The sequence below is a fragment of the Hyperoodon ampullatus genome, assembly GCF_949752795.1.
Source record: "Hyperoodon ampullatus genome assembly, chromosome: 16".
NCBI lineage: Eukaryota > Metazoa > Chordata > Mammalia > Artiodactyla > Ziphiidae > Hyperoodon > Hyperoodon ampullatus.
Window position 1 is genome coordinate 9058578 of NC_136929.1, and position 21216 is coordinate 9079793.

A 21216-nucleotide genomic window follows, 5' to 3' on the forward strand; every position below is an offset into this window, starting at 1 on the left:
CTCCACCCGGAAGTGGGAGCAGTGCTTCAACAGGTAACTTAATGCACGTGCCCTCGGGGAGTCTGATTAAGGAAAGACATCGGTAGGTATTGTTCGAGGACACCCAAGCTGTCCACCTACCTGGCTTTCCTGGAACATCTGTCCTGTCACAGTAGCGGCGACCCGTTCTTGCTGCTGTTTTTGAGCTTTCAGTGAATTCTGCTGTGTTAAAAGGTCACTCTCCAGCGTCTCCAGCTCCTCCTATAAGATAATTTCACTTGTAGGTAATTATATTAATAACCCAATTAAGTTCATTGGTTATAAAAAGCCTGTGTTTAGTCTGACTGAAGTTACCAATAAGCTTTTTCTCCTTATGCAGGTTTCCACTTGGATTTCTGAGCGAGTTTGTAATAGCTTTAGAGTTCCCTCACTAACCCACATGGGAAGTGGACACTATCCCGGCCAGGAACCTCCACAAGAAACGAGCCATGTCAGCAGGAGTAAGAAAATGGGTGCAAAGAGCTATTATGTCTTCATCCATCAGCTCCTTAAAAACTCAGAAGCTACTTAACTTGGCTTCCTCAGCAATGAGTAAAAACACGATGTCACGTTATTACCAGGTCAACATCTTGCCATTCGTTGAGCAAATCGTCTGCATCTTTTTCAGTTTCTTCAGGTGGCTCAGTGTCCACGGCCTCCCTCTCAGAGTTGTCTCTCGGGAGGCCCTGGGAGTCACCTGTGGCTTCTTGCGTCTCAGTTCCTACTGGTTCCTCTTCAACTTGTCCAGAGGGAGGTCTGGAAGCTTCGTGTAACTCAGCTTGAAGTTCATCACTGCTATTTATACTCTGCACTTCAATGAAACTTCCTGTACCAAAATAATAAGATCATTTTGTCTGTAACTAAAACATATAAATTACCTTGAAATCATCAAGAGCTTTCCAAAGTATCCTGAAAAATGTTTTACCTTAAAGAGATTTAAACGTCATAGAAAACATGTAACAGTAGTACATTGTTATTAAATAAATTTATTAATAAGTGCCTGTAACTTCAAAATAAGCCTTTTCAATTAGATACACTGGCACTGTCTTTGAAATTAGGGACCACGCTCTCAAACATTTGCATATTTGCTTTATACAAAAATGTCCTCTAGGGCAAAAGTCCTCTAAGTTAACTAATATTGTTTTGAAATTCAAAAAGAACTATCAGGGTATGTACACAATCATGGAGTTTTTTTTAAATGTTTTTATGCTATTTCACTATGAACACAGCAAAGAATAACACTGTGACACAGAAGAAAGAACCCTGGATAAGGACACAGAAGAAACAGCTCTTCCTCTTCCACTTCCTTCCTTCCTCTCTTGATGTCCTTTCTTCTCTTTGAAAAGCATTATTGATTCCCTTCCTTCACTTCAGGGGGAGGAGTCTGAATCTGAGGACACACTCAGGACGGAGGGGCTGGGACCAAGGGGACAGCCAGGACCAAGGAGGAGGCCAGTGATATAGGGAGCTGGTTACAAACAGAGAATGAGCAAGTAAGTAAATACACTGAAGATAACAGAAGGTCGCTCACTGTTAGACAGGGAAATTATAAAGAAGGCAGAGTGTAAAATGAGATCTGGGATGCTAGAGAAGAACTGCAGATACGAGCGTGAGCTCATGGGTGTATACACAGCCCCACGAACAGGTGCCAGGGTAGGGATTCAAACCCCATCCAATGGCCCCAGAGCCAGAGCTTCTTGGTCTACACTGCACTGCTCTCTCCCGTCTCCACCCTCTGGTCACCTCTGCAGGGGAGCTGAACCAAGAAGGCCAATTGTCCCCCTGGCACAACCTCACCTGGGAACAGCGTGGCAACTCAAGTTTCTGGCTGTTCTACACATGTCCACAAACGACCACAAAGACACTACTGTGAGGACTGATTCTGGGGTTAGATATAAATTTTAGTGAGTAGGCAATTTTGCAGATTTGAAATCTGTGAAAAATAAGGATTGACTATACATAAGCATACACAGATATAGACATATAATATACATGTGTACATATAGAGAGCGAGAGAGACAGAGAGAGAGAGATATGATAAAGCCAGTGTGGTAAAATGCCAGCCACTGAGGTCCTAGGTGAGGGAAATAGAATGTTTTGAGATACTTTTTCAATTTTTTAAAATGTGTAATTATTTCAAAATAAAAAGTTAAAAAATTAAAGGGAAACTCACATTTACCTTCTCCAACTAGGGCACGCCCTCCCTTTAAAAACAAAAATGAAAAGAGTAGCCAAACAGCAAAGGTCAAGATTCCATTACTAGCTGTGTGTCCTTGGCAAAGTCACTTGACCTTTCTGGGCCGCTAGTTCACCACCTGAACAATGTGGATCTGGACTACACTAAAGCATCTCTTGGTTCCTGCAAATGCGAAATCCTACTTTTCTTTATCTCTAAAAGAGCACAAACACTTACCGTCAGATTCACTTTCTTCAGAGTCTATTTCCTTTGGTTCCATGGACGCTGGAACTGAAATTAAACCCTGGCCTGCAGATTCAATGGTCTCATGTTCTTGGATGGTTTTCAAGAAATTCCCATGCTCTTTGGCATTAACAGATGCCACATTTCCTAAGTCACTTACTGTCTCTAAAGGGACACTTAGCATATCACTCGGTTCTTGCAAACTGACGGTGCCTTCGGGAGCAGGGTTTTTTTCAGATTCTGTTTCATCATCACTTGAAAGAACAGACGTGTCATATTTACTCTCAGGTGGAAGAAGACCTTGCTGTAGCTCAAGTACTTTGGTATACGTTCCACTCCTTGATACGGAACTCGGACTTGTCGGAGGTGTCGGTGTTCGCTCGGGTCTGCTCTGGAGCCCAGGTGCATCCCTGGGGAGCACCACAGTGTTTTCCAGAGGAACTGGATCTTTTCCGTCCTTAACTGCAGTCTCAGCGCTTGTCTGAAAGACTTCCTTCGGGGGAATAAACGACATCTGCTCTTTTGGAACGCTAGAGTCGCTGCCTTGACAAAAGACAGGCCTCGGTAAGTGAGCCGATTCTGTCCGCTCTTTTTCGGCATCAGCGCTGGTTACAGGCTCCTCTGCGAGGTTCACACTGGCTGCGTGAGACGCCGCTGCCAACGGCACTCCTTCCCCATCTCTCGTTTCAGGTCCTTCCTCCGTCTCCTCATCAGAACTGCTCTGGAGCGGTTTCGGTTTTCTCGCGCCTGCCCCTCCTGTCTGCACGTCGCTCCTGGCACGCACTTTCACGTCTTCATCATCGTCATCGAGAGCTCTCTGTATGGCCAAGAGAGTCAGCGGCGACACAGAACCCGCACGTGAGGTGGCGGGCACGCGACTCACATGGCGCAGCCTGCAGGTCTCACTCTCCAGCTCATCTTCCGAGCTGCTGCCCAGCAGGGCCGCCTGCACAGCCAGTAAGGTTCTCGGGGAAGGAGGGAAGGCGTCAGGCTCTTCCTTTGGCTCCAGCTTTTCACACGGAGATGACTTCATGTCAGAAGACCTGCTGTGCATTTCACTGCATGAAGGAAGAGACTCTGAATCCACTTGTGCAACTTTCTTAGCTTGAATACCTTGAGAAAAATTAAAATAGTCTCACTATGTAGCTTTACAGTGTGACAACATGCTTCTAGTTAGATGAATAAGAGCATACCGGTTCTCATAAATGAATTTATAAATTCTCATTTAATCAGCAACTAAGAGTTAATTCATTAGTTAATTTTAAAGTGGGTTGGTATGATACTACTTAATACATTAACAGCTATATACATTTATTACTGCATTAATAATAATTATAGTCAATAAATTAAGTAGGACTTCATTCATATTATCTGGGGGTGGTAGCTTATAGAATTCAGAGACATGACATATTTTTGGTTTTTAACCGTCAAATAAGTGATGGTACCTGATACCTTTAATCAAGATGTAATGTGAAGTATCTTCAGAGACCACCCTCCTTGACTCTACCTCCTTCAAAAAGCCTCCTTCATCTTCATATTCCCTTTGGATTTGTCCTGAATGTTGTTGATTCATTTCCTTTTGGACATTTTCTATGTGTTGGTTTAGATAGTTTTTTTTAAGCAAGCCTTTGAGCTGGTACTGTGAAAAGTCATTGGACTCCTAAGGCAAAATAAATAAATAAAATGATTTCTTATATTAAATACAGATAGTATTCCCATATTTCCATCCTTTTCCCCCAAAGGGGTTAAAGAACAATTGATTTTTTCCATTGGTGGTACTTTCATGCTAGAAAAGTAAAATTTGAATAGTAGGAAAAAGCTATAATTGCTTTGTTAAAGGATAATCCTTCAAACAAAAAGAATTGGGCAAAAGAAAGGAAATCATGGATACTGTTTATGATTCCATCATTTACTCAAAAAACATTTATTGAGCATGTGACGCATGCCAGGCACTGTGACATGTTGACTCTGGCTTAACGGACAATCTTTTAGAATGCAAGCGAAGTGCCCAGCACAGTTCCTGGTCCATAAAAGACACACAATAAATCATTGCAATCACAGTTATTAGTAATACTTAACATTTATAAAGCATTTCCTGAGTAAGACATTCTTCTAAGTGTTTTTAAATATATTATCCCATTTTATTCTCAACCACCGATGAGACAGACATCATTATCTCCATTCCACAAATGAAGAAACTGAGACTTAAACAGCTTGAGTAACCTCTCTAGAGCAGCATGGCTAGTTAAGTGGTAGATCTGGGGTCAAAAGCAAGTTACCAGGGCTTCCCTGGTGGCACAGTGGTTAAGAATCCGCCTGCCAGTGCAGGGGACACAGGTTTGAGCCCTGGTCCGGGAAGATCCTACATGCCGCGGAGCAACTAAGCCTGTGCGCCACAACTACTGAGCCTGCGCTCTAGAGCCCACGAGCCACAACTACTGAGCCCACGTGCCACAACTACTGAAGCCCGCGTGCCTACAGCCCATGTTCCACAACAAGAGATGCCACCGCAATGAGAAGCGTGCGCACTGCAACGAAGAGTAGCCCCTGCTTGCCGCAACTAGAGAAAACCCGCACGCGGCAATGAAGACCCAGCACAGCTGAAAACAAATAAATAAAATAAAGAAATTTATTTAAAAAAAAAAAGCAGGTTGCCAAGCCTTATACTAAATTGCTCCTATTACTATTACGATTATTACTCTTATTACTCACCAATACTACTATTATCAATTTTGCATTTGCCCAATGTTCAGACAATGCAAAGGTCCAGCCTATATGACTTAGAACTTCCCTTAGCTACCAGAAGGACGGATTCAATGAGCTGTGCACCATCCTACCCTGGCCTACCTATCCCAGAGGCTCTGTGGTGGCAGAAAGAGAAAAAATGGAGCAAACCATCAGGACTGCCTCTCTTTCTCCCATCCTTCCCACTGTTGTTTACATAATCCAAATACTATTTCCTCAAAGACCAGCCAGAGATCCATTTACACTCAAGAAACAAAATGCTGGATGGATAGACTGAACCTGGATGTTTCCGCTGAAACAAAAATAAATTTACTTCTGTCATTTGAATATCATTCTGTACACCTTAGCATTTTCCTATGTTCACGTTCTTCGTGGAAAAGCAGATAGGAGTGATGGGAAAAGAAACAGCTCCTGCTTTTTTCATATTTTTGGTATCAAAATATGTTAATATTCTACAATGTACATTATGGGTTAAAATAACTTTTATGAACTAACCTAAGAACTGAACCACTAAGCATACACTAGGCACTTACTATGTGAAAGATACTGAGCTGAGTGCTAAAAACACAGAGGTGAGCAAGGTAGGCACAATTGGGTGCTAAAAATCTAAAGAGACACTACAGGGTGCTGTGAGAACACAGAGCAGGAGACAAGAAGACCTGGTCTTGGTGGAAAGTCAAGAAAAGCTTCTCTGAGTAAGTATTTATAAGTTCAAACTTATAAATGCATGTTTCATAGTATCTCAGAGATATACAAATGCCATTTACTGTAAACGTATATTGTATAAGTAATGCTTATCAATTTTCTTTTTCTAATGAAAAATATTGCTGATATTCTTAATTCTAAGCATTAATGTGCTGTTGTATAGTTTACCTCTGGCATTGCTTCAAATAATGTTCTTCTTCGCTTGGTAAATTCTTTCATATCAGTCAAGATTTCATGCTTTATTTCAGGGGGCAGGCTGCTAAAGTCTTCAGACTCAATATCTACTGCATGAGGATTCTGAAAGAACTCCTCCTGTAAAGAATAAAACGTAACACCATGAAATTTACACTTTATACACTTAATTCTATTCACCATGACAGATTTTTTTCGGTGCTTGTATCATAAACAGAGTTCTGCATAATCTACAATAGGCTAAACACAGTTGTACATTATCTGTAAGAGGCATCAAAGTGAAGAGGCAGATTAGGGAATGTATCCATTCACTCATTCATTCATTCAAAAGAAAAAAAAAACTTGCCAGGCACTGTTCTAGGTGCTAAGGAACTATAGAGATCATGCCAGCTAAGGTCCCTACTCTTAGGAGCAGAAGAAGACACATGATAAAAAAATAAATGAACAAGATAACAGTGAGAAAACAATGCAGGTTAATCTGATAAGAGAGTTAATTAGAAGAACAGAAAGAGAAAAAACATTATCTGATAGAGAAGACCCCACTAGAAATAATGACCTGCAAGCAGGGACACGAAAGACACCCAAAAACCTGCTCTGGGACAGAGCATCTCAGGCTGAGGGAACAGCAAGTGCAAAGACCCTGAGGCAGAGATAAGCCTTATGAATTTGAACAATATTTACAGTCCCCTTAGTTAGATAAGTTCTGTCTTGCTCTTAACCTAAAATCAAAAGTAGTCATTAGTAAAGATAAAATAATACAATTTGCTCTCTTGTATGTATGCATGTTGTATGTGTGCAAACCAGCAAGCACTTAGGACAGGCAAGTCATTTCGCTCAGAGCTTCCCATGTTTTCCCTCAGGAATGCTCCCATTGTCCCTATGAGGAAAGCACCAATATTATTGTTTAAAAAAAAATGGAAATAAAGCCTTGGAGAAGTTGATTTGTCTAAGATCTCACAGCTAGTGAGCTGTAGAGCCTGGACTTAACTGCAAGTCTTTCTGCCCACAGGGTCCACGGTCTTCATCAAGACTGTGCTCACTTGCTGCATTAATAATGCAGGACCTTCACAAGCTGAAGAATCTTGCAGTTTCAGCTCAAAAGTCTTCTACCAGACATACCAGAATAACATGAACATACAAGAAACGGTGAGCTTGGGAATCAAAGAATGTTACCCGCTCTTCTGAGAAACGTGGAAAAAATTTCAAAAACTTGTATATGCAGCACAACCTCAACTTGTAAGCAAGTTGTGCATTGAAATATGCGTGGTGGTGGCTCTGCAACCTGTGCGCGGTTCTCTGACCCTCTTCTTGCCTAGCTCCCCTCCCATTAAGTGGGGGCTGGCCCTAACCAGCTGCCAGTGAACAGAGCGCTGTGGAAGGAAGGCTGTGCACCTCCCACAGCTGGCCAGAAAGGGCAGCGCAGGCCCTGCTGGCACTGCCTCTTGGGCTCCTGCCCCGGAACACAGAGGCAAGCTGTGCCAGAGCTCAGGCCACACAGAGAGGCCACAGGCGGGGGTTCTGGCTGACAGGTAGCGTCAGTTGCCGGGCACGTGGGGAAGGAGGTCTTTGAGGGGCTCCAGCCCCAGCTACCGTCTGACTGCACCTACACGGGAGATGCTGAGAGGGAACTGCCTCGCTGAGCTCATCAAGCCCCAGAAGAGAGAAGATGATGATGATAAAAGACTGTTTTCACAGCACCAAGTTACGCAGCAATAGGTAACCATGGCCTGTGCACGAACATACATCTTCATAAACATATACATACACACATACCCTTGATACACATATACCCAAACACACACACACACACACACACACACACACACACACACACACACACAGGTATTCAACTATACGGGGGCGGGAGGGGTACTAATATACAGCAAAATGTTACTAGAAGTTATTCATGGGTGATAGGCTTTCTGTATTTTTATACAAGCATTTATTATTATTTCTATTTATTTACTGGTTGGTTGTAAAAGAAAGATGGCTTATTTTGGATATCTAGATAGGCATAATTCCATACATATGTTTATGGGTCTGTGTATATTTTATATGTACGTACATTCACATGCACACATATATACACACAGTAAAGAAGGTGTCTGTCTTTATTTTTTACCAAGAACATTCATAAATCCATACTACCTCATTAAAATTATTCATTTGCATGTTATTCATTTCAAATAGAATAAATCCTGAATTCAAAAATTATTTCAATACCTGTAGTGCTTGTTTTTGATTCATTCTCTCTTGCCATTCTTTTTCATCCTCCTCTTCTGAACTGAAAGTCAAACACATGTTTATAATATCTATGATTTAATGACTACTTACAAAAATATTTCTTGAGTGCAAGGCGCTGCTAGTTACGGGAGCTACAACAATGAGTAAGACGGCAAGAAGTGTGCCGTCCTCGGTGTCACAGTCTGGTGGGGACACCTGTAAGTGAGCGATCGTAACATGACCTAATATCTCCCATCATCAGGGTAGAGCAGGTTGCCGAAGCTGCAGTTAGGGCTCACCTCACCCCAGGAGCTTTGTGAAATCTCCTGCAGTTACACTGCCTGATTAAGGGGTTGAAGTTTTATCCTAGAGAAGGAAGAATCTAGGAAGTGCTTTAAGCGAGGAAATGACAGCATCAGATTTGGGTTTAGCGGTTCTACACTACCAGCCAGACACTGGGCTTGGCAGGGAGGGGTTCCCGCAGAAGGGTACGATCAGAGATGGAGACACAGAAGTGTGGAAGCCAGGACGGTAACCTCAAGACACGATGATGGCCGCGGCAGTAACTCACAAGCTGTGTGGCCTCACAGGAGCCCCGGGAAAGGAGTGGGGGAAGGACAAGCTGGCCCTCCACCTGCACGTCAACCAAAGAAGCCGCTGAGGACTAACAGCCAGCCAGAGGGAAGAGTGCACAGGGGTGCCCGAGGAAGAGTGGCCAGAGAGGGTCCCAGACATCAGGCTGAGAAATACAAAGCAGCCACTAGATTTAGCAGGGAGGACGTCGTATGCGGACTTCAGTGATGGCATGAGAGAGAAAACACCGGGCTGAGAAGCAGGTAGAGACAGCTGGTGTCAGTGAAGTGTAAGAAAAACCAGAATCCACATCTCCACGAATTCTAAATGAACAGTGCTAGCACAGGCTCCAGAGACTGAAAAACAAAAACCGCCACAAACCACCAAAACACAAAGGTAGTAAGTAAAAAGTTTGGTTTTAAAAAATATTCTAAAAGGTGTCGAGAATGCATATTTCAGATGCATTAATTCCCACGTGCCTTATTATGTAGATAAAACAGAAAGGTTTAAATCTGTCTGAATACAGCAATAACATTTTTAAGTAGTTAAAACATTTACCTATTTTTCTCTGCCTCTTGTAAAGGTGGCAAAGCATAGATGTCATCTTCTCTTTGAACTTGAGTAAGACTGGGAAGTGCTTCCTCCCTGAAAAGTACACAGAGACTTCAACAGAGATCACAGGAAACAGTATTCTGAGAGTCAATAATACTCCCCAGTGCTCTGCGGCTGCTTCCCACTATCTATCTACCTTCGGTGCTTTGTGACCGCCTGGCGGGGTGGGATGGGGAGGGTGGGAGGGAGGGAGATGCATGAGGGAAGGGATGTGGGAACAGATGTATATGTATGACTGATTCACTTTGTTATAAAGCAGAAACTAATTTAAAAAAAAAAAAGAAATGATCAAAGATATACACAAAGGTTTATATATAAGGATACTTCTTTGTTTTACACCTGAAACATTGTAAATCAACTATACTTCAATAAAATTTTTTAAATCATCTAAAAAAAAATATAACAATAATACTCCCCAGTGATCAAACAAACGCTGACAAGTGGCTGAAAAGGGGAAACCCAGGGGTGATGGGTTCGGCCCCTGCTGGCCTGGCTGCCGGGCCGCTGGACGAGAGAGCAGCCTCCAGAAAGAGGGGACCTGGTCTCGGCGTGAAGGAAAGTGTTCTGAGAGTAAAACGTGCAAAAGCAACGCAGCAGCTTTCCTTTCTCGTGAGCAGAGCTGATTCTCACAGAACAGAGAGTTTTCACAACCTCAGTCAACTAGATCAAATGGACACCCCATTGACTCCTCTCATTAGGGAAAGGCAGCCACAAGAATCCGATGCAAAAATTTTAAATTAATCTTTAAAATTAATGTAATTCCCCTCTTGCCTTTTGCTTTTTAAGGCAGTTTTGACAACTTGTCTTTTCAAAAATGTTTTCAAAAGCTTTTCGGTAGTTTTTCTGGAGTCATTGGTTGCCAAGTCCTTTCTCTGCCTTCTTTTAGCCTGTGAAAAGAAAGGATACAGGATTTTATTTCAAGGTATTAGTATATCAAAAACACTTCAGTGGTTTTTTTCCCTAGAAAATTTGGTTTGTCTGAGTTTTCGGACTATGGTTGTTTTGGTATCTTCTCCTAATTACCGTATGAGTGAATATGAATTCAGGTTTTTGCTGTGGAAAGGACACCCAGAGTTTCCAACTAATGAGTACTTAATGGGCTGGCTATCATACAATATATTTGGGAAGCTATTAATTTACTTTCAATTTCTTTTAAACATCCTTTAATGTCCTTAAGAAGCCTAAAACTTAATGATATACAAGTAAGTAAATGCTTCCCTAAAGGGATTATTATATTAACTAATTTCTTTAAAATGCCACTGTTAAGCCAAAACCAATTCCTGATATTAGTTTTTATAAAAATACATTACTGGTATGTAACTCTGTCCTTCCATATCCAAGATTATGTCATAAGAAATCCTAAAATGTATAGAAATATCTTGTAAGAAATGTCCAAAACAGGCAAAAATGGAATAGTCTCAGTGCTTACAGTTTAATACAAGGCAGAAATATCAAAACATTTTCATTTCTTCTTTTTTAACTGAGATAAAGTGCCATATAACGTTGTGCAAGTTTAACTGTAGAACACCTAAGAAGACACTCTAAGGGGAAAACTCTCTATTGTAACTTTAGTAGTTTTATTAAAAGTTAAGTATTGTTGCACCTGTGATACACTTTCAGAAACAAACCTCTTTTAAAAGAAGAAGTGTTTGTTCAAGATAAATTTTTAAAAGTTGAATTAAACTGGATATATGTCGAAGTTAAGTCTTGATCTCCAAAATTCTAAGGAGAAAATTTAAATTTTATGTGAACTTTTTCTTCTTTCTAAGAATGCATAAAGAAAAAAATAGATGACTCTTACCAGAGTCTGTTTCTTCAATAGTGGAGCATCCCCATCAAACACAAAAATAGGACGAATTCGAAAAAATAAGAGTTTGCAGAGCCGATGGAACAAAGTAAGAAGATGAGCATTTTCTATTGAGTTCCCATGGCGATCCCGAACTCCTTTAAGTGCTTGGTTTAACCAAATGCTAATATCTAGAAGGATTGTTAATGGAAAACACTTTGCAATTTCTTCCCTCACCCTCACAATTTCAAATTCCTAATGTCTGATATCATCCAAACATTAAAACTGAGCACCCATCACAACTTACTTGAAACTGAAAAAATGGTTAGCCCTGATGGAATCTACCTAAAATCAGTTAACTTTATTTGGGCCCTGTTATCACTATTTACATTCTGAATTTTAAAATCTTACATAGACATATGTCTCCTTTAAAAAGTCTAATCACAAAGAAGTGCTTCTTTAAAAAAAACAACAACTAATGATCTGTATGGAATTTTAGTAAATTAACACAACTTTTTTGGAGAATAATTTGGCAATTCATAGCAAAAAACTTTAAAGCTTGCATTCTATTTTATGTAAGAATTCCACTTCCAGACATTTATCAAGAAATCATCAGAGACTTACAATAAGAGTTACTTAAAAGACGGCTTGTTTATAATAATGAAAACACTAAGAATAAAAGTTTTCCAACAGGTCTTTTTTTTAATTAGATTATGATATAGTGATTTGCTGGAATCCAAGGGTCTCTTAAAAATGGAAGTCGCAGAAGCACATGAGGCAGAGAGTCACAAAATATTATTAAAGGAAGTAAAACAGTTTACAAAAGTACGGAAAATATAATTCCATTTTGTAACATATGCAATATGCTAAATATAAAAAAGAAGACTCGAAGTTCAGACATCACAATATTAAGAGTAGTTGTCTTCTGCTGTGATTACCTGATTCTTCCTTCTTGGAGTCTTCTTCTATTTTTAAACTTTACTAAAGAATGCTTTTTAACAGATTATTTTCTATTTGTTCATAAGAGAGGGACACAGCCCTCTGCCCGCTCCCCCGACCCACCATTAAAGTGCTGACTTCGGCAGTGATGGCCCGCAGGCCCTCCGCTTTCCTCCTGTCTGCACTGGCTACCCAGGTGACGTCCGCCCCCCATGCCACAGCCCATAGAGCACCGAGCTCCACACACACACGTCTGCCCCAGAGCCTCTCCCGACCCCAGGTCGGACGGCCTCGTTGACCTCTCTACCTGATGCCTCAGCCGCTTCAGACTTACCACGATCAAAACTGCACTCCGTGTCTTCTCAGCAGGCTGCTCACGCCCCCATTTCAGTGGATGTCACTCCCATCCACCCAAGCCAGAACCCTGAGCGCCATCCCACGTACGCCTCCACCCATTGCCAGGTCCTATCAGTTCTACCTTTTTATCTATCTTGAAACTGTTATGTTAGATTTCACCGACAGACCTGTAGTGAAAACCCTTGGAAAGCTCCCACTGCCTTTAGAATAATATCCAAAAGTCCTTCCCACGGCCTGCGAACCCTGAACGATCCGTCCTCTGTTCACCTCTCCTGGCTCATGTGGAGCCACTGGGCTTCTCTCAAACCCTGGAAGTCGCTAAGCTCCTTCCTGCCTCCAGGGTCTCCTCCTTGCTCCTTCCCCAGCCTGAAAGAGCCCCTCCCTCTCTGAGCCTAGAGATCCCCTACCCTTAGGTCTCAGTCTAGGGGTCACGCCCTCAGCAGAGATTAAGACCCTCAGTTACACACTCCTATTCAAAAACACCTTGCTTATCTCATAGCAGAAATGTTTCTATGCACTGGGGCTACAGTACTGGACAAAACAAAGCGCTTGCCCTAATGGAGTTTACAACCCGTGCGGGGGGGGAATCCAGACTGTGAGCTCCATGACATGCGTAAACCACACTGCTGGGCGCTGCTCTCCCTCTCAGAGCACACAGGAGGCAACAAAGACCCGCTTTCAAATGAGATGAATGGTTAAACATTTAAATGAATGTACATTACCTACTTACTACCATAAAAAATTAGGCCCATCAACAATTAACCTAATAAACATTACATAAAAAATAACTAGTGGAGAGCAAGCTATTACTAGATTCATTCCTATATTTGAGGGCTACTAGGTGCCAGGTATATCCAAGATCCTAGGGATAGAACAGTGAACAATACAGCTATGAACAAAACAGAGAGGGCCCCTGCTCCTGAGAAACTTGCATTCTAATGGGGAAGACAATGAAAATCAAGTACAGACGTCTAATACATTAGGTTGCTGGTAAGTGCCAAGAAAGACATAGAGCAGAGTAAAAGGACAAAAGTGTGACTGGTGGTCAACAGCTCTTTAGTTAGGGAAGTCCTATCGGAAGAAGTAACGGACGAAGAGGAACGAGGGAGAAAACAGGGGGGCAGGAGGTACAGCAAATGCAAACGCCCTGGGAGAGACGCAGGCTTCCCTTTAAGGACAACATGGCAGGTGCACGGCCAGAGGAGCAGTAATAAGAGGAAGTGATGGGTGTATACAGTCACTGGAAGGTTTCTAGAATGTGACTGAAAGACCACCCTAGTGGACATGTGAGGAATAAACTATAAGGAAGCCAGCTTGAAACTAGTTACAACAGCCCGAGGGAAAGCAGAACGCAGTGGTGAGGATGACCAGAAGTGGTCGGAAAAGGATCCATCCTGGAAGTAGGATCTGGCATTGGCTTAGCTCTGTATTGGGTCAATGGTGTTGTTATTGGGTAAATATTTCTAATTGGCTTGTTTCTGGTTGTTACACCGTATCGGATGGAATAAGTTTCTACTTAGCGCATTCCTTTAAATGTTATAATCAATGAGAAAAATATAATTTCAGATCAGTAGCTCTCAACTCTGCTGTCCTTTGGAACCAGATATGAAGCTTTTGAAACACAGATTGCTAAACATAGGTACACCTAAAATTCCAAATCATAGAGATTGAGATCGGACCTTTTTTTTTAATTAATAACAGGTAGTGCCAATTCTCAGCCAGGTTGAGCGTTCCAGCTTAAAATTCTTTTTTTTTTTACACTCTTTGACATAAACCACAGCAAGAACTTTTTTGACCCACCTCCTAGAGTAATGGAAATAAAAACAAATATAAACAAATGGGACTTAAAAGATTTGCACAGCAAAGGAAACCATAAACAAGACAAAAAGAAAACCCTCAGAATAGGAGAAAGTATTTGCAAATGGAACAACAAAGGATTAATCTCCAAAATATACAAACAGCTCATGGAGCTCAATATCAAAGAAACAAACAATCCAGTTAAAAACTGGGCAGAAGACCTAAATAGACATTTCATCAAGGACGACAGATGGCCAGGAGGCACATGAAAAGATGCTCAACAACACTAATTATTAGAGAAATGAAAATCAAAACTACAATGAGGTATCACCTCACACCAGTCAGAATGGCCATTATCAAAAAATCTACAAACAATAAATGCTGGAGAGGGTGTGGTGAAAAGGGAACCCTCCTGTACTGTTGGTAGGAATGTACAATGATACAACCACTATGGAAAACAGTATGGAGGTTCCTTCAAAAACTAAAAATAGAACTACCGTATGACCCTGTAATCCCACGACTGGGCATATACCCTGAGAAAACCATAATTCAAAAAGAGTCATGCACCATAATGTTCATTGCAGCTCTATTTACAACAGCCAGGACATGGAAGCAACCTAAGTGTCCATCGACAGATGAATGGATAAAGAAGATGTGGCACATATATACAATGGAATATTACTCAGCCATAGAGAGAAATGAAATTGAGTTATTTGTAGTGAGGTGGATGGACTCAGACTCTGTCATACAGAGTGAAGTAAGTCAGAAAGATCAAAACAAATACCGTATGCTGACACGGAATCTTAAAAAAAAATTGTATCGATGAATCCAGTTGCAGGGCAGGAATAAAGAGGTAGACATAGAAAATGGACTTGAAGACATGGGGTGGGAGGGCGAATTTGGGGCAAAATGAGAATAGCATCGACATATATACACTACCAAATGCAAAACAGTTGGCTGGTGGGAAGCAGCTGCATAGCACAGGGAGATCGGCTCAGTGCTTTGTGAGGGGTGGGATAGGGAGGGTGGGAGGGAGGCTCAAGAGGGAGGGGATACGGGGACATGTGTATGCAAATGGCTGATTCGCTTTGTTGTGCAAGAGAAACTAACACGGTATTGTGAAGCAATTATACTCCAATAAAGATATACTATTAAAAAAATTTTTTTTAATTTTATTTATTTTTGGATGTGCAGTCCAGCATGTGGAATCTTAGTACCCCGACCAGGGAGTGAACCCTCGCCCTCTGCAGTGAAAGCGCAGAGTTCTAACCACTAGTCTGCCAGGGAATTCCCGCAGCTTGAAATTCTTAAAAAAAGAAATATGCAGAATTAGGCAAGCTGAAAATATTTCCATAATTTAATCTGTCTAATTTCAATAAGTTTATAAAAGGCAACGTTAAATTTATCCCAGGACTGGAAAAGTTAAATTTGCAGCCAAGTCAAAAACCATTTTACAGATGAGACCCAAAAGACCAGTAACATTTTGAAACAAAAAATAAATTACTTTAGTTCTATTGTTAGGCGATGTAAAATTTCATTAACCCTATTAGTATGCAAAGCCTAAAGAGACTGTAAGATTTTGTTAATAGAGTTAAATGTATTTTACAAATGTTAAGATCCATAAGAGACAAAAGTTTAATTATTAATTCTTTATTATTTGACACAAACACTTAGATTGCATAAGTAAACAAGACACTCATCTAGAAATGGTAAAAAGACCAAGTTATTTTAGGGATCCAAGAATAAATTATGAACCTCGTATGTCATGAGTAATTTTATTAACAAATAAAACCAAAAAACCTGAATATATTTCAGATATTTGACTTGGAATTCCCATGAAAATGAAACAAAGCAAAATCAATTACAGAACAGCAACCAACTAGTCTCCTTTTACATATATGTATATATGCATATATATATATACATATATATGAAGTTACCATTATAACTACAGTACCTTTGACAGTCTTCTTTTAATAATTCATTCTTTCAGAAAAGCCTAGTAACCCCATGAATATGACTTCATGTCCCAAAAAAGTTTCTGAGTCATTTGAAAATAGATGATCTAAATTAAATTCTTTACATTTATTTTGGACAACTTTCTAAAAAATCAGAATGCTGAACTTCACATCACATCTCAATTGTTTTACAAATTATTAATTCTTCATACGGCCTGCAACGTAAACTGATTTAAATCTTTGCTGAAGTTTTAAGGGTTCCTGACACTGAAAAATGCTTTCCCATGTACAATATATATTGATAGTTCTATGAAGAAAATCTTCAGAAAGCAGTAATTTGAGAAACCACTAGAGGGCAGCAATAGCACGTGTGCTTTAAAAAAACTTTCCCACAAGCTCCCTGGCATAAAACTTTTAAGCCACAATTCATTACGGATGTACTTCAAGATGCCTCACATTGCAAAAAACACAATCATCATCATCATGTTACTTTATTTAAAAAATTATCAATGCTCCATTATGTATAAGTTGTCTCCGTACGAAAGTCAACGGCTCCTCTCACTGAATCCCCACATCCTCTGACAGTGCATTTACCACGGGACAGCAATGATTACATGACTGTCTCCTCCACTGCGAGTGGAGATCCTAGGCTCATAGGTTCCCACTTAGGGAACTGGTGTAAGGTACCACCAGCTTCTGGAACACAACAGACACTCAAAAAAAGAAAGAAAAGAAAAAGAAAATGAAGACTGCTTAATGAATAAAAAGATCAAAATGTCAGAAACAGCCTTCACATGTTTTGGTAATGAAGAAAAACATTAAACTCCAAAGGCACAAACAAAACCAGCCAAACATGCACACAATCAACAGTCCTTAAAATGTCCATCATAGAGACTGGGAAGAAAATAATTCACTGTAGACTTTCTGAAATCTTTTCAGTGTTGTACTATATGAATTTCCTATTCCAAAACACATAACAAAAGATAATAAAAGTTACTTTAAAAAATAAAAAGTTCAAACACTTGCCCACACTTTTCTTCCTCTAACAAACATAAATAAAGCAAGGCTCAGGACAGCAGGCAAAACTACTGGTCGGAAGTCCACTTCGTTTTCTCCATGCTGACCTCCCTGTCGGGATAACAGATTTAGAATTTACCATACTAGCAGCGACAGACACTATTCTAAGCTTCTTTCATTTAAATAACCCCTCATTCCTCACACCAACCCTGTGTGCAGAGACTATTATCACCTCCAATTCCCGGATGAGAGAACTGACGCATACACAGGCGCAAGGCACCGCCCCTAAGTGATTAAAACAAGACTCCAATCCAAAACTGTGTGACTGCCAAGCCACAACTGGGAGATTGGGATTGACATATACACACTACTATATATAAAATAGATAACTAATAAGGACCTACTGTATAGCACAGGGAACGCTACTCAATACACTGTAATGACCTAGACGGGAAAAGAATCTAAAACAGAGTAGATATATGTATATATATAACTGATTCACTTTACTGTACAGCAGAAACTAACACAACATTGTAAATCAACTCTACTCCAATAAAAATTAATTTAAAAAAGAAAAGAAAAGAAAGGAAACATCCCAAAGAAGACCCTATAGCTACCCGCCTGGGTGAGACCTTCGGCCTAACAACGCCCCTCTGCGCCCCCTGGAGAACTAAGAGCAAAATCCTGGCGCCCATCGTGCATCCCTGGCACCGATGCCCGGAAAAGGATACCCACGGCAAGGACCTTCCCCTCCAGCGTCTCCGGGTTGACCTGCCGCCCGGAGCACTCCAGCAGCTTCCAGAGCCCCTGGACTCCCATGAACGAGGTGTGCCCTCGGAGCGCGTCTCACGGGCGGGCTCGCGGGAGACCTTTCACTCCAAGTCTTCCGCAAGTGGCTGAACCACCGCCCCGGACCCCGAGAACAGCTCCCCCAGCTCCCACCCGGAGAAGACGGAAAACAACCAGGAGCGAGCAGCTTTCCAGGGAAAACCGGCCCCGGCGAAAACCGCACTTCCCAGAACCTGACAAGGCCTCGCGTTAGAAAGACGGGTCCAGATAAAGTCGGAGGCACAGAGGAGCAGGTCCTCGTCTCGCCCAGCGCTTTGGCCCAAACTTCTGCACTCCTAACAGACGACCAGGGTGAGGGGACAGCTCAGGCGAGATAAACAGCCAAAACACGTCCCTCAGGCAACCCCTGTCTCCTCTAGAGGGGCCGTAAACCCACGCGAAATGAAGCCTCCCGGCTTCCGTTTAATGCGTCGCGCGGGGCGGAAGTCCCGCCTCCCCACGCTGATGTATATCCGCTGCACCGTTACAGTCCGGAAGTGAGGGGGTGGTTCGGTCCTCTTGTTTGTATCGTGTCGGTGCCCTGCTTCCTCCACACTGGCATCTTGTTGCGGTTAAATGTTGAAACCATCCTCAAAGCGTCTGCCTTCAGAGGTTACGGTTTTCTAGGTGCTTTACCGGTATCAGTTTCTTCCCACTGAGCCGCCACTTGTGAAAACTCTTAATACTAAATATTGTTTTACATGTTTACATTTTGGTTGGTGTTTGTAATTAATAAGTATTTATTTGTCCGGTAACTTGTGGTAACTAGGTGGTAACACGATTTAAAATCTTAACCCTTGAAATATAGTCTTCTCCGGCATGTACGATTTAGGAATCCACGGCATGTAGGTCAGAAATAACGAGAAACTAATTGCCAGATTAGCACCTGGGTAGACGGTGGCTTGGGACCTCGGGCTGAGATTCACACCCCGACCGAGCTACGTTATGATGTTTACCGTTGTTCAAGTCGCACTTGTTCAGAGTTCGTCTCTTCATCTGTAAACTCAGCGGGCATAAAGCCAATCTTGCAGACGGTTTTAAGCAAGGATCAGAGGTAATGTTTGCAAAGTACTTACCACTAGGAGTTAATAAATGATAGCCTTATAGTACATATTGGTTCAAATTTGGACTGTTGAAAGTAGATTCAAAATCAGTGAAAAGATTGATTAGAAATCAGTTTTTAGCAAAGCTATATTCTTGCCCAAACAGATGGGTTCCCAGTAGCCAAGTTTACTTGACCTAGTCACAACTAATTTTCTGTCAGGGATAATCCTGACAAAGTACTTATTTTCATTTCCTCAGTGTGTAAAGTAATCCCCAGAACTGTTGTTCTAAAATGTATTTTGCCAGAATTAATATAATCGCCTGTTCAATTTTTGTCTCCCCCCCCCCCAGTAGTTTACAGTAGACTGTAAACTTACTGAAATCAAGAACTATTTTGTTGACTTACATACCCCATTCCTGATATTTAGCAGGAATCCTATAAATATTGCCTAAATGACCACTTTCCCAGCGTCAAGTCTAAATCTCTGCAGGGCATCTTGCACCCTGTTGAAAGAGAATTTCCTCAAGCCAGGCAGATGTTAGTTCAGATCCCATCTGAGCCATGTCATAACCCTGAGTTATGGGCTGAATTTTGTCCCCTTTCAAAATTCATATGTTGAAGTCCTAATCCCCAGTACCTCAGAATGTAACTGTTTGGAGATAGGGCCATTTCAAAGTTAAGTTAAAAGGAGGCCATTAGGGTGAGTTAATCAGTCTGACTGATGTCCTTATAAGAGGGAATTTGGATACCCAGACACTAAGGATAATTGCACAGAGGAAAAACCATGTGAGGACACAGAGAGAAGGGGGCCACCTGCAAGCCAAGGAGAATTCAAGAGAAACCAAACCTGTCAAAACCTTGATCTTGGACTTCTATCCTCTGGAGCTATGAGAAAAATGTGTTGTTTAAACCACCAGTCTGGTATTTTGTTATGGCAGCCCTAGCAAACTGAGACATCCTAGGATCCTAGGCAAGTTTCTTCACCATTGAAAATCTGAATAAAATGGAGATGCCACTTCTTTTGTGGTTGCTCTGAGATCAGTGACTTAACATGAAACACCTAGTGGGTAATGGTGCTCAAATTAGTTTGTTGAGTGAATGAGAGGGAGAACTCTGTGGGTAAAACTGAAATACAGAGTGTGACTGGATTGCAGGTCACCTTGCCTGAGCCCCTCCAGTGTCTGGGAGAAGGCAAGTTGGGAAGTATTATAGCTGCTGCACCAGCTTGGCCTGATGATGGGGCTTAGTAGAGGGAAAGGTAACAGTTTCAGGATTTGATCATTTTTTACTACATGAGAGCTGGGTAAAAACAAATAGCCAATGTGAACATTTCAGTACTACAAGTGCTTGTAAAACCAGAGCAACATTTCTTGAATACAAAATATTTTTTAAGGAACAGCCACTAAGGAGTGTACATTTGACTTGTAAGAAATTGATTCCTTTAGATGCTGTTTAAAGGGCTCTCAAGATTCTGACAGGAAAATACACATCGTTTAGGCCAATAATAATAGCAAGCACTTAAAGAGAAATTCCTATCTACAAAGCACTGTTCTAAACACTTTACATGTATTAACTTATTTATTCTTCAAAACAATTCATAAAATAGATACTATTATCCCCCTTTTACCAATGAGGAAATATGCACAGGAAAAATAATCTTAACTCGCCCAAGGTGATACAGCTAGTTAGTAGAGAGCCAGTAATATGAACTTTCATTGCTTCTATGGAGACTTCTAAGAAAAATTGACCAAGAAATTAAATATGACAGGACTGTTAACTAATCTTGAAAGAGAAAGGTGCAGTCACTTGCTTACACATTCTAGAAAAGCAGTCCCTGTAAGTCTTGGTGTGCTCTTGATAACTGCCAAACTTGTAAGCCAAGTTATTAAGTGATTGGATATATTAAGACATTTATAAAAGTTGATTATGCCAATAAGCAATACGTATAAACTCATCCTCTTTTCCTAGATGTCACTATATTCTCTATTTTATGTTGCATTCA

At 41.2% G+C, this 21216-nt stretch overlaps 1 protein-coding gene across 1 annotated transcript in view; it reads right to left on the reverse strand.

Moving 5' to 3' along the window:
• LOC307065261 (DNA excision repair protein ERCC-5-like) overlaps positions 1-18160 on the reverse strand; it is a gene marked incomplete at its 5' end in the record, with an annotated part of 28212 nt that extends 10052 nt beyond the window's left edge. Inside the window, 10 exons of the mRNA XM_079722091.1 lie at positions 121-240; positions 597-844; positions 2432-3550; positions 3890-4097; positions 6056-6199; positions 8303-8363; positions 9434-9520; positions 10259-10374; positions 11289-11464; positions 18073-18160. Coding sequence (XP_079578217.1) covers positions 121-240; positions 597-844; positions 2432-3550; positions 3890-4097; positions 6056-6199; positions 8303-8363; positions 9434-9520; positions 10259-10374; positions 11289-11464; positions 18073-18160 — 2367 coding nt within the window. The remainder of the gene's footprint in view (positions 1-120; positions 241-596; positions 845-2431; positions 3551-3889; positions 4098-6055; positions 6200-8302; positions 8364-9433; positions 9521-10258; positions 10375-11288; positions 11465-18072) is intronic.
• Between the last annotated feature and the right edge of the window lie 3056 nt (positions 18161-21216).